This window comes from Haemaphysalis longicornis, unplaced genomic scaffold (assembly GCF_048455015.1).
Source record: "Haemaphysalis longicornis isolate Haplotype H1 unplaced genomic scaffold, Haemaphysalis longicornis Haplotype H1 scaffold_10, whole genome shotgun sequence".
In the NCBI taxonomy this organism is placed as follows: Eukaryota; Metazoa; Arthropoda; class Arachnida; order Ixodida; family Ixodidae; genus Haemaphysalis; species Haemaphysalis longicornis.
The window spans coordinates 4851677-4868508 of NW_027526204.1; the positions used below are offsets into that span (position 1 = coordinate 4851677).

At 52.6% G+C, this 16832-nt stretch overlaps 1 protein-coding gene across 2 annotated transcripts in view; it reads right to left on the bottom strand.

Moving 5' to 3' along the window:
* Positions 1 to 16832, bottom strand: part of Cont (Contactin) — a 61776-nt gene that overhangs the window by 3984 nt on the left and 40960 nt on the right. For both annotated transcript variants that reach the window (XM_077688802.1, XM_077688801.1), the window contains 5 exons: positions 16139 to 16703; positions 14970 to 15229; positions 3593 to 3955; positions 3002 to 3494; positions 2081 to 2186 (listed from right to left, as the gene is read on the bottom strand). In XM_077688802.1, coding sequence (XP_077544928.1) covers positions 2081 to 2186; positions 3002 to 3494; positions 3593 to 3955; positions 14970 to 15229; positions 16139 to 16703 — 1787 coding nt within the window. The remainder of the gene's footprint in view (positions 1 to 2080; positions 2187 to 3001; positions 3495 to 3592; positions 3956 to 14969; positions 15230 to 16138; positions 16704 to 16832) is intronic.

Here is a 16832-nt window from a genome sequence, read left to right on the forward strand (position 1 = left end):
GTCGCAGTTAGTGCAGAACTGAATAAAAGGTCTTTGCCCTGCTTTGGGCGCACACAGCCTGATGATGATGATGCAAAGGTGCTGGCAGTCCCTATTAGCATCTTGCTGGGACCGCCCTCCTCCTGGGAGACTGCCTCCGCACCAAAGTGATGAACACTGTGGACAGCATCCGTGGAGACTGCCCTATCCAGCTAGTTTGGACGCGCAAGGAACTGTGGTTACTCGACCACAAGAGGACGGATGTGGCCATAAACGGATTGCCTTCCTCCCAAAACTGTGACAGCCACCCCGGCGTATATGCTACACATTCTGACTGAGCATCGAAGCATAGTTTGAATTGAATACCTCCCCTCCAAGTGGCAACTTTTCTGTGGCGAACCCCCACCCGTGTTTCCGTGATGCGGCGAAGAGAACTGTGGCTGTGGTTCTTGTGTTCTGGCTTCCAAGCCGCGTAAACGGCCTGCTTATGGCCACGCACACCACCATGAGGGAGGTACAGTTAAACCTCGATGTAACGAACTTCAATGTAACGAAACCCTCGATGTAACGAACCACGGACTTTTTCGTAACTGCAAGTGTATGCACACCATGTATTTTCACCCTCTGTGTAACGAAGTCCCGTTTGCCAAAGTTGCAGAGGTATATTTTGGGAGACGCAAGCGCCGAAATGGGGTCCCAATAAAACGCGAACAGCAACACGGGCAGCCCAATGCCGCGGATGCAGCGAACCATGGAGTCTGTGAGCGAGCCCCTTGCCTACAAACTGTGTGGCGTGCATACATGGCTGGCGCACTAGTTGTTTTTTTTGGAGCTTAATCGTCTACGCAGGCATCAGCGTGAACTGCATGGAGCGTTTTCTCCTCGCAAAAATGCAAAATGTGCCCCGCAAGCCACAGGCGCGCTTACGCAGCCGTGGAGACCACCCGCACGATGTGGGTAGCTCCAGCGACCGCCTCTAACCACTCGCTGAAACACAACTTGAGGGGCACGCGAGAAAAAAAGGGATAAAGTGGGCGAAATTTTCACAGTAGAACATCATACGTGCCGCTTACGAAAGCACCCATCAAATATCCTCCGCGGTGGTAAGCCTAATCGCCTCTGGCGGGGCCGCCGCCGCCGCCGCCACAAGCCACCGCTTTGCCCTTCGTTCGAGTTCGCTCATGCTTGTTGGGTTTCATCCTTCCAGCAAGCATTTGTGAATCTTTATAAGCCTTGCGCGTGCGTTTTTTTCACACCCGCAACCGAGATTGCGTGCCGGCGGCGGCTTCTGCCTCAGCCAGGAAGTGACTCGCGCTGCACACAGCAGTGGGAGGAGCCTGACCAGTTTCAAGTTTCACCAATAGGGAGGCGCGCACCCTATGGCAGGAGCTTCGAAGTGCTCGGGGATGCCGGCTGGCCAGACGATTAGGCTTACCGCCGCGGAGAATATTTGATGGGCGCTTTCGTATGCGGTGCGTATGACGTTTTAAAGTGAAAATTTCACTCACGTTATCCGCTTTTTTTTTTTTCGCATGCCCCTCTCGTTTGCCCCTCGGGCTGCGTTTCAGCGAGCAGTTACAAGCGGTCACTGGAGCTACCCACATCGCGTGGGTGGTCTCCGCGGCTGCGTCAGCGCGCCTGTGGCTTGCGGGCACGTTTTTGCGGGGAGAAATTCGCTCCATGCGGTTCACGCTGATGACCGCGTAGACGATTAAGCTCTGATAGAAACAGAAACAGTGCGCCAGCCGTGTATGTGCGCCACGTTTTCTTTTGCAGGAAATGCTTCACGGGATGAACATTTCATTAAAACCGTGAATTTCAATGTAACGATGTAAATTACGAATTTTACTGACTGGTTACATCGAGGTTTAACTGTAATCGTATTGCACCCTTTCTAAAAAAAGAACCCACCCTCAACGGTGTAAAACAACACAGCACATCCACTGCAAACTCCTCATCCTCCTAGTGAGGTTACAGCGAGAGTGATGAGTGAAGCAAGACCTCCTCAAAGCCCCTGTTGGCCAGCGTGCACAGTGCTCATGCTCAGCAGCTCGTTTCTGGCCGATGCTGCACCAGAGCAAGCAGGGGGAGTAGCACTCACCAGCAGGGCAATTGGGCGGCCAGGTACGCCAGGCACAGCAGCAGCAGCAGGCCCCCGCTTGTGGTCTGGGCGGCCCCTGCCCGGTACGCAGACGCCGTCCCTTCGCCTGCACGTCCAGGGGAGCCGTGTCAGGGGGGAACCCCACAAGCTCGGAGACTTTGGTGCCGCCACAGAGCAGCCACGAGACGGTGCCACTCACGTGGGCAGAAGAAGGGCGTGGCCTCATTCGTGTGCTGTCCACAACCGTATGCAGCAGCCACTGAAGAATGCCTCGCCCACCCCACACCAACTACTACCAGCCACAGCCCTCTTAGGCCCCACCAGTCAGCTAGGCACTAAGGGCGCCCTCAGCGAGGCTCCTCTTGTTCAGGCCACTGGAGACAGTTCTAGTTTCACGTGCACACACGTGAGGAGCCATTGGCATGCAGCTTGAAACCCTCATGGTTACACGTACATGATGCATGCCGTGCAAAGGGTGCCCAGCCGCGCGTCATTCCTAGCGCCATCTGCTAAGCGACACACACACTGCTGTAGCCACTCGTCATCTCATGAGACCATTGCTATGATGACGACAAACGCTACTTCGTCAGTCTCAACAGCTGAAAAATCGCTCTTCTATCCGAGCAGCAAAAGGTATATGTCGCTTGAAATTTTATGTGGGGGTAAGAATGGGCACACTGAAGGCAAAATCAGCAACACGATATCGTATTGAGGGATTGGCGATGAAGCTGTTATCTCTGCGAAATTTTGGTCAGCTCTATGTACGGAAGCAATGTAAAGACCGCAACGTAAAAATTGGAATCTCTCATATGTCCGTGAGACTCACGCAGACCCTTAGCATTCGGCGCATGCGCACTGGTCACACATGAAGCTCCTACTTGCGCGAAACCAACGCTGCCTCGCGAGGCGCAGCACACGCACCGACGCGGAACTCCCAGGGGGGCGAGGACATCTTCCCGTCGCCGCCAAAGCTCCAGGCGAGCACGCGCAGCTTGTAGACCTTGCCCGGCACGAGGCCCGAGACGATGGCCTCGAGGTCCTCGCCGTCGAGCTGCTTGTAGACCTCCTTGGCCGAGGGCAGGTCCTGGTCGGCCTCCCAGTAGCGCACCTTGTAGCCCTGGATGGACTCCTCCTCGATGGAGGGCAGCACCCCGCGCCACGTCACCCGCACGCTCGTGGGTGACACCGCGTGCACCCGCACGCTCGTGGGCGGCCGCAGGGGCGCCGCCTTGAACGTCTTGGCCACCGCGTACTCGCTCTCGGGGCCCGAGCCGGCCTCGTTGTAGGCCATCACCACCGTCCAGTACTCCGTGTTGGGCTGCAGCCCCACGATGAGCCCCCAGTTCTGCGAGCCCCGCTTGAGCAGGATCAGCGAGTCCAGCTCCCGGTCCAGGTCGCTGCGCCAGTACTTGATCTGCACCACGCGGGAAGGGAAAGGGACCCCCGGTTGTTTCGTAGAGACAGACACTGAGAACGGGCTCCGGAATCGAGCCCACAGCACGAGCAGCTCACCCGGTGGCCGATGAGGCGCCCCCGGATCTTCTCGCGGGTGACGTCCAGCGGGTTCCAGGTGACGTTGAGGGCGGTGGAGTTGTAGGGCACGGCGTAGACGCCCGAGGGCTGCACCTGGGGCATGCCCTCGGCCGAGTAGACCTCCTCGGGCTCGGACACGGGGCCCTCGCCCACCACGTTCACCGCCTGCACCTGCACCTCGTAGGGCGAGTAGTAGTTCTCCTCGCCCACGGGCACCACGTACAGGCCCACGTTGCCCAGCTTGCGCAGGTCCTTCTTGCGCGGCTCGCTCCGCTCACCCGCCCGCCGGTAGTACACCCGGTACCAGATCTCGGGCGAGTTCCACTCCTCGGGGGACAGCGGCTGCAGCACAAAGCCAATTCGTAGGCTGGCACACACAGGACTTTCTCTCTCTTTGCGGAGCAGATGCAGAACGCACTGCGGTTTTGCTCAAGTAGTCTCAAATCGGGGCGAATATTTTGCGATTTCTAGGATACAAATACTAAATTTTGCAATCTCTTACTTCAACTTCAGTGATGAGCTCAGTGAGGGAAACAACACTATGGCACTCAAGGCCGGGGACACTAGGCTGCGACCCAGTCACGGGGTGCCCGAGGATGGGGGAGGTGGTGCTCTGAAAGCCCTTTGCCCTCCCACCCCACGCCATGGCTGCACTTACGCTAAGTGCACTCGGGCTTTCACAATGACACTTGGGCTATGCGCTGCTAAACGAGGAATCAAAATGCCCTTGGCCATGGCGTCAGTGACGATAGAAGGCGTAAATGTTGCGCAAAATGTCTCGAAATTTTTTCTATTTATGACGTGAGCAACAATGTAAACATTACTTTGTGTTCACATTGCTCAAAATTGCAATTGGCGCCTCGCACAAGTCCACAAAAAAATGCAGCCATTATAATTTGGGGAAAATTATCTGAAAGTGCAGAATATAACAGAGAAGGCTGAAACGGGAACACAACCGCAGGGCCACAAGAAGCCACCTACGAAAACGCTGCAGAGAACGGCCGCCATGGAGCAAAACCCCATCAGGCGGCACTGGCACGTCGTTGAGAGCGACGTTATTTTCTTATTTTCTTGTTTTTCGTCGGCGCTTCTCTTTTTGTAAAAATAATTGAACAACATACCTATAATTAACTTGCAATATACCTTATTATCGTCTAAACGTTCGCTGCTTTATTTTATTCTTCCCGATTTTTGACCCCTGCGGCCGAGACAACCCACTCGGCGAGTGTGTTTCGGAAACACACTCAGCTTAAAGTGCGTTCGGTGGTAAGCATCCTTCAGGTTTGCCGTTTACCTGTGCCTGAAGAACATTTAGCCGAGTGCACTCTGTGGAAGTGCACGTTTTGACGGGTATAAGCCAGTCGCTGCTGCTGGAGTAAGCGGGGGAAGTTTAACGGCAGTTGCAAGTGCTCAAAGTTCAACACACATTTGCTGCCCGACTCCTCTTAAATCGTTTTAAACGCCTCTCCCCTGCAGCCACAATACCTGAGAATGCCATCCTGCTGCTGCAGCAGCACTGCTGGCACCTGTCTCAACAACAAACGGGGCATCCAGGTCGGACAAACGGAGGACTGCACCTGTTGCCAACACTGCTCGGAGCGCTGTTCACTGCTGTTCCCTTTTTTAGCAGGTCGGTCAATGGTCTGGCGAGGACTGAGAATTGTGAAATGAAGTGCCTGCAGTAGCCAGTGAGGCCCAGGAGTGCTTGTAGCTGCTTGGTGTTAGAAGGTTGTGGGTAGTCACTGGTCAGCGACTGCGCGTACCTGGTCGGCACTCGCCAGGGCCCCCAGAACGTGTGGGACTGTGCGCAGAGTGGCACCTTGTCGGGGTTGGTTGTGAGCCCTGCCTGCTTGATACGCTCCAGCACCTCACGGCCACACACCAAACGGTCCTCCAGCGTTGGAGAGTGCACCAGCACATGGTCAAGGAAGGCCATGGCCCACTGGTGGTTGATGCCGCCGAGGCCCTCCTGCCACACCAAACGGCATCCTTGGGAACTCGAAGGTACCCCTGTGGCATATGAATGCAATCTTCTCGATGTCTTGTTCCCTTAGAACCCTTGGGAGAGGTCGAAGCTTGTGAACCATCTGGCATTACCCAGCTGAGCCAACAACCAACCGCTGCGTGGCATCGGGTACACTAAGGCCTTGGTTCGGGAGTTCAGGGATCGGTAATCTATGGCCATGCGGCCCCCCGACCTCTTGCCCACCAGGACCAGTGCACTTGTCCAGCGGCTGTTGCTGCGTCCGATCAGGCCTGCACCCAGCATTTGATCCAAGCAGGAGTCCATGATGCCTTTTTTTCTTGGGGTTGACTGCAGCTTGGTGCGCACGGGGGCACTGTCACCTGTGTCAATGGAGTGCTCGACCAGGCTGGTGCAACCCGGAGCCTTGGTAAGTAGCACCCCATAATCTGCCTTCGACATCCGACTGCTGTTCCGAGTACACTGCTGTGCTGCAGGTCATCACAGTGTCCATGGGGTGCTCGAACAGCTATTCGTGGCAGCAGGCGCCCTCCAATGGTTCAGGGGTGACCCTTTTGTCAGCCTTCACAAACGGTACTACCAGCTGTGGCTCCATGCCCACGGTCTACCCTCGGAGGCCAATGTGCAAGGATATGCCCGTGGCCATCAAGATGTCCCGGCCCAGCACAACATCCTGGCACAAATCGGGCAGGCACAAAACCGCCGTCCACTTCATTTGGCATCTCCCTCCTTCTGGCCGTAGACGCTCACCGGGCACTGCGCCTGGAAGTGCCCTGGCTGGCGGCATAGGAAGCAAATGCCACAGTCCTGTCAGCGTCCTGTGGCACAGCTGCGTGCGATGTGGCCGACCCCACCGCGCCACCGGCAAGCAATTTGCTGTCGTCCCGCTGATGGTTGTTGTGGCAGTGCGTCGCTGGGTGGAGCGGCTGGTCACCTATCGCGGTGGTACGAAGGCTGCACGGCAGCGGGGTGGAGTGGCCACGCACACGATGGCGCCCCTGCTCCTACAAAGGAGACGGCGTAATGGGGACGCCAGGGGCTGTATGGGCCAGGTCGCGCGCGACCTGGGTGGTCTTGGGCAGAGGGGCCGATATTGCAGCCGGCGCAGCGCACGTTCCATCAGGCCGTCAGCCGCGGCCGCTAGTGCCTTCAAGTCTGGGAAGGTCGATCCAGCTGCCAAATCTTGTAGCTCGGGGTGCATTTGGTGCAGAACTCAGTCGACCCTCTCCGACTCGGGCACGTTTCCGCCGATCCTATTGTAACAGGCAGCGACGACGTTGTGGGAATCACGCAGGTCTGCCATCTTCCCCATCTCCTGCTGCGGAGGCAAAAGGGAGGAGGTCCCTCCCTCTCCCTGCGGTCCCTGCCGCGAGAGGACGACGACGGGGGGCGCTGCCAACTCCCTGACGGGACCGGTTTGTCCAGGAGCTCCGGGCGGCCTGGTCTGGGGCTGCCGATGGAGGAGGGCCCTCTTTGGATACCAGCCATCATCGGGAGCGACCTTCTAGGCCTTCCTTTGTCCGCCATCACGCCTGTTTCTCCCATCCTGACCAAGGTGGTCTTGGCGGTGGCAGAGCGATGCGCCCGACGTTCCTCATTGCAGTGCAATAAACTAGGCTTGTGCGAATATTCGGGGGCTTCGAATATTCGAACGAATATTACAGTATTCGAATTCGCTTTGACTCGAATTTAAAATTTCCGATATTTTGAAGTATTCGGGGTGAACGAATATCGAAACTTGGTTCAAGTTTCGGTTTCATTAGGCAAGCTGAAGTGCCATTGGCATCAGTCCTACATCTTGACTACATGTGGAGCCAAGACAAGCTAAGCCACATTCAGAGCGTTGTCGTCAGGGTAGTCGAGGCTCCTGTTTCATTGTTTCAAACAATGAAGCGGTAACGAAACAATTTGTTTGGTTAACGTGTGACACACGTGCAGTGAGCAGGTGCTGATTGCACTCCGCTCTTGAATTTCAGTGGCCATCAGTTGCTTCAATCAGTTAAGTGACATGACAAATGCGTCTACGGGTGCGAACCCAATACATATAGCGGAATCTCGATGATACGATTCTGGGAGATATGAATTTCGGGATGATACGAATTTCTGAGAAATCCCGGCGAAATTGCATTGTTTGCAATGGGAAAAATTTCAGTTCTCATGAACGGGCCTGCGTGGCCCGGCGGATGATACGAACGAGCCGTCGAGGCGCCCGACTGCCGAACGAGCAAGCGACGGCGACGTGCGGGCTCCTTCTCCCACTTTCTCCTATCTTTGTCGCTCTTTCTCCAGGAATGGCCGGGCTGGTTTTTTCTGCTCGCGAAAACGCGCCGCACACTCCGCAGGCACGCTGACGCTGCCGCGAAACCAGCCGCACGCTGCGCGGTGTGCGGCCGGCCGGGGCAACCAGGCGGCAGCTTTGGTCGCGAAGTGGTGCGGGGCACTCGAGCCACCGCTTCTAACTGCTATTTAAAATGCCACTCAAAGCACACACGAAGTTTCTTGTGCGGTAAATGAGCTAATAATGGGGCGAAAACGGTGCCATAAAACGTGGAGTGGAGTGGAGTTTTATGGCACATAAGCAACTAAGGCTATCATGCGCCAAACAGGTGGTAGTGCTTTTACTTTTGTGTGTTTGCTTATTTTTAGAACATTTAGAGATTGTTTAAGAGTTTCGCATCTTTTAGAAAACTAACAAGGGAGGAAATTTCAACAAAGGCATAGTCTCCTATGAGTAAGCTAGGATGAAAAGGGATGTGTTGTTTGTAAAACTGCGGAAAATGGTTTTTCCTGATGGCCTCAAATTTCGCACATGAGAGTAGGATGTGATTTACTGTTAGATCTTGGTCACATTCTTCGCATCTCGGTTTATCTTGTTTCATCAGGAGAAAGTTATGAGTCAGATGAGTGTGTCCTATGCGAAGGCGGCATAGAATGACTTCTGTGAGACGATCTTCATGTCTGCTCGTTTGCCAATCTGCTATAGTGAGTTTAACCGTGTGCAGTTTGTTGTTAGTTTCAATATCCCATAAGGCCTGCCATTTGGCTGCAAGTTTACGTCGTATAAAGTTCATGCAGTCACGGTGAGGAATGTTTACTTTAGTTATGGTTCCATTACTGGCCTGTGCGGCACATCTGTCGGCTCTCTCATTTCCATTAATTCCCATATGGCTAGGAACCCAGCAGAATATAATTCTGTGTCCTAGAGCTTCGGCTGTTACTGCATCGTGTATTATGCCTCCTACTACAGGCTGGGCCGCATTTCTGTAATTCAGTGCTGTGATGGCGCTTAGCGAGTCTGTGTAGATAATACTGTTTTTAATTTTTTCTTTTAATATTCTTTTTACAGCAACAACAATGGCGTAGCATTCCGCTGTGAAAATCGAGGCACATTGAGGTAGCCTGACCACCTTTTCCCATTTCCCTTGCACTACTGCAGCCCCAACGTAGCCTGATGTTTTTGAACCGTCTGTGTAAAAAGCTGTGTGGTCTTTATATTTTTCGTTGAGTGCTAAAAACTCCTGCATGATATGTTCACGTGGTGTTTTGGTTTTTTGAAACCGTGTTAGTGTAAAGTCACATACAGTAGGAAAAGTATACCAAGGTGGTAGTTTGTCATGTCTCTGGGCAATTTCAGGTAATGCATCTAACATACTCAGCTCTTGGCATTTTTCTTCGAACTGAAGAAGTAATGGTTTAATTGCTTGGGGTTTGTTAATAAACAGTGTCCTTGACAAAGATTTTGTGACTATGGGGCAACACAGATGTTTTGGTAGAGAACAGATCTTTAGGATGTATGAGCATGTCAGCATTGTTCTTCTGTCTGTGAGTGGTGGTTCATTTGTTTTGACGTAAAGACTGTTGATGGGTGATGTCCTATAAGCCCCAGATGAGAGACGTAGACCTAAATTGTAGACTGGGTCTAATCGTTTCAAATATGATTTTCTGGCTGAGCCATATACAATGCAGCCATAATCCAAGCAGGAGCGTACAACCGAGCGGTAAATTTGTAAAAGGAAGGCCCTGTCTGAACCCCAGTGTTTTCGGGAAAGGACTTTAAGTATGTTTACAGCTCTGGATGCTTTCTTTTTCAACATATTGATGTGAGGCAGGAAAGTGAGTTTTCTGTCAAACATTACACCAAGAAATTTGTGTTCGTTTTGTATGGGTAAGTCGATTTCCTTGAGGTGTAGATTGGGATTGGTCTGTAAGCTTCGTTTGAGTGAAAAAAGAACAGCTACTGTTTTGTGTGGTGAGAACTGAAAACCATTTCTGTCTGCCCATGTTGTTAGTCTATTTATAGTTAGCTGCACTTGTCTCTCGCATGTTACTACATTGGAGGATGTGCAAGCTATTTGGAGATCATCAACAGAGAGAATACATAATCGATGTCGGAATTATTTTGGATATAGAGTTCATTTTTACAACAAACAGTGTTGTGCTTAGAATACACCCCTGAGGGACTCCGTTTTCCTGTACATAGTTCTTTGACAGGGTTGAACCCAGGCGCACTTGAAATGAACGGTTTGCCATAAAGTCGTTCAGGCATTTCAGCATTCTTCCACGGATGCCTAATTCTACTAAATCGCGCATGATTCCAAATCTCCACGTGGTATCGTACGCCTTCTCAAGGTCGAAAAAAACAGCAAGGCAATGTTGTTTGTGTATAAATGCTTCTCGTATAGTATTTTCGAGGCGGACAAGATGGTCAGTTGTCGAGCATGCTTTTTGAAACCCGCATTGGTGAACATCGAGAAGTTTGTTTGATCTTAGAAAAAAGCTTAATCTGGTATTTATGATATGTTCGAACGTTTTGGCAAGACAGCTGGTAAGGGCGATAGGTCTGTAACTACTGGGAGAGGTTGGTGGCTTCCCAGGTTTTAAGAGTGCTACAATGAATGCTTTTTTCCAACCTTGTGGCATTCTTCCAGATACCCAAATTTTGTTAAAAAACTTCAAGAGTGTTTCAACCGATGGACCCGAGAGATGTGCAAGCATTTCGTAATGTATTTCATCTGGTCCAGGGGTGGTTTTCTTTCCGGCCAACAGAGGCTCTTTTTAGTTCTTGAAGTGTAGTTAAACTGTTGTATGGTACGTTTGTTCCACCATATGTTGGAAGTCTTTGTTTTTCTGCTGTGTTTTTGTACTTTAAGAATTCTTCAGTGTAATGTTCAGAACTTGAAACTCTGGAAAAGTGTTCCCCCAGTATATCTGCCTGCTCTGTTATGCTTGTTTGTACACCTGGTGCAGTTAACAGGGGGAGTGTGTAGGGAGAGTAGGTCCCATTTAGCCTATGAACCTGCTCCCATACCTTCTTTGATGTAACAGAGCTATTTATGGAAGAGACATAATTTTGCCACGAGGATTTCTCGGCATTGCGGCGGATGTACCTTGCTTTAGCTCTTTTCTTTTTAAAATTTATCAGGTTTTCCTGCGTTGGGTATCTTCGAAATACACCCCATGCTTTATTTTGCTCCTTTTTCGCCTGTTTGCACTCTGGGGTCCACCACACCTTGCGGTTTTGCCTCACCACTCCCGTGGACTGTGGAATAGCTACGCCTGCAGCATTAACGATGCAGGATGTAAATACTTCATTCAGTTCGTCAATGCTAAGACTATCCGAGAAAACTTTGTCTAAATTTGCGTGGGAAGTAAACAGTTCCCAGTTGGCAAACTCAAGTTTCCACCGGCGTGGTTTCGTTGTGATAATGGTTGGTGAAGGTATAACGCTGATGATCACGGTTAGATGATCGCTCCCATATGGATTGTCTATGATGTCCCATTAAAATCACTAAAAACACTTGGCGAACTAAAAGACAAATCTATACAGCTCATTTTTCCTGAGCTTGGAGAGCAGTATGTAGGTTTGCCAGTGTTTAAAAGACAGACATTATTGGATAGAATAAAATCCTCTAAAATCTGACCCCTTGCATCAGTTTTTTCGCTCCCCCAAAAGGAAGAGTGGGCATTAAAATCGCCAACTATTAAAAACGGCTCCGGTAGTTGGTTCACCAAGTCTTCAAAATCTTGCAGTGTTACTGTGAGGTGTGGTTCAATGTACACACAGCACACTGTGATTGTTTTAAATGCAAGCAGGGTGATAGCCTAGTTTTAAGTTTGTCTTCTCGAGCTGCTACGCCATTTTGGACAATTATTGCCATTCCGCCCGAGAGCCTACTCGCCTGCTCTCGGTCGCAGCGGAAGACCTGGTAACCTCTCAGTATACTCTTGTGTTTAGGACCTAAGTTTGTTTCCTGAACACAAATGGCGACAGGGGAGTGTGTGGCGAAAATGTCTTCAATGTCATTTAAATTCTTTAAAAGTCCTCTACAATTCCAGTGGACAATGAATGCCATGTTGGTTATTTGATGGACTGAAAACTAGGTTTTCGGTCCAGTGATTCGGGGCTTGTATCTCTTTGTGTTGTCTAGGGAGTTCCGCCGCCCATCCGACGTAGAGGGCGCAGAACCTTCTTCAGTTGTGTCCATCGTCTCTTCAGAGACGCTGGAGGTTCGTGCAGAACGCACGTGTGTTGAAGTGTTTGACCTCACCGTGTGGGGTGAGGCCTTGGAGACTGCCGAACCAGGGGTCCGTGCAGCCCGCTTTGGAGGTGGTGGCGCAGTGTTAGCTGCTTCCACCGGGGGCGCGGGGGGCCTTGCTTCAGCCTCACTCTGTGTGGCTTCAGCAGGCGCCGAAGACCGCTGTGATGCTGCGCCCTGTTGCACCACAACGGAGTAGGATCGGGTATGTGCCGGTGAGAGTCGCCTCCTTGCCTCGTGAAATGTTAGTTTCTCTGTCACTTTGAGTGTAATTATCTCTTTTTCTTTTTTCCATGCGGGGCAAGCACGAGAGTATGCTGCGTGGTTGCCCTTGCAGTTCAGGAAGCTCCGCGAGCCGTGACCGTAGCGTTGGCACTTGTAGCATCGGCGTGGATTTGGTATGTAGGGTCTGAGTTTCATCTTTGTGTACCCCACCTCTACAGATTCTGGGAGGATGCTTGATGCGAAGGTCAGTACGATGTGCTTAGTCTCAATTTCCTTGTTTTCACGTTTGATTTTGATTCTGTAGACATTTGTGACATTTTGCTCTTTTAGGCCTTCCAGAAGTTCCTCCTCAGACAAGTACTTTAGGTCGTCATCTGAGATGACTCCACGGACTGTATTGAGTGACCTGTGTTCACTGACGGTTACAGGGATGTCTCCAAAAGACGTTAGTTGCGGCAGCTTCTCACATTGATGTCTGTAGAGCAGTTCGAGGAGGAGGTCTCCGTTTGCCAGCTTCTTGATGTTGTAGCCTTCCCCAATGGTGGCTGTTAACGTCTTTGCAACGACAAAAGGCGAGACGAGTCGTGCGGTTTTTTTTCTGAGTGGAAGCGTGGGAAGTTGTTCACATTTTTCATAAAGAACTTGGCGGTTGCGTCGGTGCCCCCTCTTTTTCGAGAGGGATCAGTTGAACGGAAAAAGGAAGCCATGAAATCAGAAATCTGTTCGGCCATGGTGCTAGCCACCCACCAAGGAGCCCAACGAGGGGACGGGACAGGAACTCGCGGGCAAGTCCTGCCCACGCCAGCCATACACCACGACTGTAACCAAATATGGCTGAACGCAGGGTCATTCGCCACACAAGGTTAACCCTAGCCGCCAGGAAATCGGGAAACTGAAGGAGGAACGAGACGACAGGAAAGTTGTTAGAAAGAAGATAGGAAAGTGAAAGATGAAGGGGAGGACAGGAAGAGGCGACTGCCGATTCCCCCCGGGCGGGTCAGGCCGGAGGTGCTGTCTACGAGAAGCGGAGGCCGAAGTGGTGTGTTGCCTTCGCCAAGGGGCCTTAAAGGTCCAAGCACTCGGCGTCGGCTCAACCACCAGGACCCTCTTTTCCCCGGTCACGGCGCTGCCACGCACGGCTAAGCGTGGGTGCTCGGGGTCCGTGGTGTCGCACAGTACACGCAAACATCTGCTTTAGCAGATGCCCCCTGCGGGGGGAGCTATAAAACATCATCCGCACCGCTAGTGAAAGCGCCCATGAAATATCTGCCGCGGTGCTAAGCCTAAGCATCTCCGGTGAACTGCGGAACTGCCGCCCTGAGGCGCAAGCCTTCCCATTGGCGCGAAAGACATCTCTGGCCGTTTGGGTAGGTGGAGCTTGCGCCTGCAAGAATGCAACGTTACAGCAGTCTATGAATCCGCCAGAAAACACTCGCAGTGCTGACTGCCCATTGCCTGTCTCGTGCCCCCATCGACCCACCACTACCACATTCCGACCAAGACGGCACATTCTTCGGAGTCGTGGCGAAAAGTGTCGTAGCCGCCCAGCAGCATGCCGACCCCGACTTACGCCTCATGATTGACTACCTCGAAGGACGCAACGTCGCCGTGCCTAGGGCCTTCAAACGGAACTTGACAGCATTCAGCCTGAAAAACTCCGTCCTCATGACGAAGAGTTTCAGCCCCGGAACGAGAACGAATTATCTACTTGTCATCCCTGCAGACCTTCGTGACGAAATTTTGGAAGCATGCCACGACGACTCGTCTTCCGGACATCTCGGCACAGCTTGCATTGGAAAAATCAAGACGAAGTACTACTGGCCCAACGGACCAGCAGCTGGTGGATGCCGGACGCTACAACCTCCAACGCCAAGACGCCGAGTACCGCCCAGGGGATTGTGTGAGGGTTTGGACTCCCATCTGACGACGTGGACTCAGTGAGAAGCTTCTGTGACGGTATTTCAGACCCTATCGGATTGTGGAATGTGTAATGACAAACTTTTTTTTGTTATTTGTCCAGATTGTCTTTAATTTTAGCATCGGGTCGATGCCCTCTTAGAGGAGGGGTAATGCCACGAACCATGTTTTGGGCTTGTTTTTGCCGGCCGGCTGCGCCGGGCTATGTTACCCGTGTTATCCGTGGGCCAAGTGAAGCGCATGTTCTATTCTTTATGCCGATGGAGAGAGTGTCGCTAACTAATGTCACCAGCCTAGAACAATCTTCTATCATCCACAGTGCTCCGGATGCAATTGGACTGTTCAAGAAGCCCTCGCGCCACGAGATAAATGACCGCAGAGCACACGCCGCAGCATTCGATTTGCCGACACCAGTCTGCGCACGTCACTTTGCTTGACTGCTGTTTCGCCGCCTGTGTATTCTTTGAGTTGTTAGGGCAGCACAAGTTCGCTCCAATAAACTTGCCTTTCCTTAAAGACAGCTGCGTCGTCTTTGGCTCTGTGACAAAATTCGACTGCTGAATCAAACAATACGTGGAGGTACTACTTGGTTCGTATTCAAATATTAGAGTATGTGCAGCCACCCCTACCAAATGACACAATGGCTCAACTCAGGCCCGTCTGCTGCAACCCCCGGGCACTGGAGGACACCCACCGTCCACGTGATGGTGAGGGATCCGGCCTTGCCGCCGCCACCGCCGACGTTCCGGGGTGCCATGTATGGCCGGTCGACGGCCGTGTTGTACTGAGGGCTCGGGTCCGAGGGGGGCCCCACGCCCAGCACGTTGGCCGCCAGCACGCGGAACTCGTACTTGCTCCACGGGGACAGCACGTTGCCCAGCTGCACCTCCCGACGCCCCGACGTGGACAGCGACGACTGGCCCCCGCGGCTCACCGGGGATGCATACGTCACGTCTGCACAAGGGCGGGAGGCCACACGCCAGCTGCTTCCACGCAACGCACCATTGCATTCATTGCACTCGTTAATTCAAACTCCTCGGGGACCATGAAATTGTTCGAATTAAGCGGAGTTCGAATTAGCGGGTGGGCACTAGAATGAATGGACACCAAAGCTCCAGCATCCATGGTAAAGTAGTTTTCATGAGCCATTTGATTGACACACTGAAACATGACACATTTCAGATGTAGGACATGAAGGACAAAGAAACGTGCCAAGCCCTTCACGTGCTACTCCTAAAAATTTTTGAAGAACAAGGACAGGTGCTAAAGTCCTTCCCATTCAAACACTATAATTTTTGAAGGATAAGGATAGGTGGCAAGATCCTTTACATCCTACCGCTGAAATTTTTGAAGGACAATGGGTGCTAAGGTCGTTCACGTCCTACAGCTGTAACTTTTGAAGGACAGAGAAAGGTGCTAAGGTCCTTCACGCCCTACGACTGAAATCTTTGAGGGAGAGAGACACGTGCTAAAGTTCTTCACGCCCTACATCTGAAACTTTTGAAGGACAGGAACACATCTTTCACATCATACGTCTGTAATTTTTTAAGGTCAATGACAGGTGTCAAAGCCCTTCCCGTCCTATATCTCAAATTTTCGAAGGACAAGGACAGGCTCTGAAATCTCCATGTCGTATGCCTCAAATTTTTATGCTTAAAGGTGTTGATTGTGGCGTGAGTACCAACTAGCTCAAACGCACATGTTGCTGAGCCATTTGACCGACCATAAATAAACTGTCCTGTAAGAGCATAAAAAAATTTCATATGTTGCAGAATTGCTCCGCGCTCCTCTTCTGTGCCGTTTTCCCCAATCCACGAGTGTGAGCGTGTATTAGGCGGCTGAAATGCAGCCACTGGGACTCACTGATGAGCTCCCTCCAGGTGGCATTGTGGTTGGTGCGGCCCTCGATGGCGTAGCTGGTGATCTGGCTGCCGTGGCTCGTCCCGTCGGCCCACTCCACAAAGCCCGACGTGGCGTTGAACTGGGAGCCCAGCACCGCCCCGGGGGGCCCGGGGGGACCCAGCACGAGCAGGTCGGTGTGGGCGAACACCTTGCCCACGGAGGTCTTGGCGACGCAGGTGTAGCGGCCCGCCTCGGCGAAGCTGACGTTGTAGATGACCAGGTAGCCCGGCCGGTAGCCCGTGCCGTACTGGGGCCACTGGTCCTGGCGGATGCGCAGGTCGTTGTGCAGCCACATGTAGGACAGGTCGAGCAGGTGCGGGGCCAGCGCGTGGCAGCGCAGCTCCTCCAGGGAGCCCACCGTGGCCACCACCTTGGGCGGGGGCGCCTCCACGCTGCGCGGCAGGGGCAGCACCACCAGGGCGCCCTCGCTGCTGGCCGCCCCGTACTGGTTCCGGGCCGTGCACGTGTAGTTGCCCTCGTCCTCCCGCCGCACCGGGTGGATGCGCAGGAAGCCGTTGCTCAGCACCTGCACCGTCCAGGACGAGGGGCCACAGCACCGCTGCCCACCTGTCTGCCCACCTGTCGTCCCGTCTCAAGCGCTGCCGAGTTAATGACGCACAAAGCTCAGCTGCCGCTTCTATAGGGCAAAATTAAT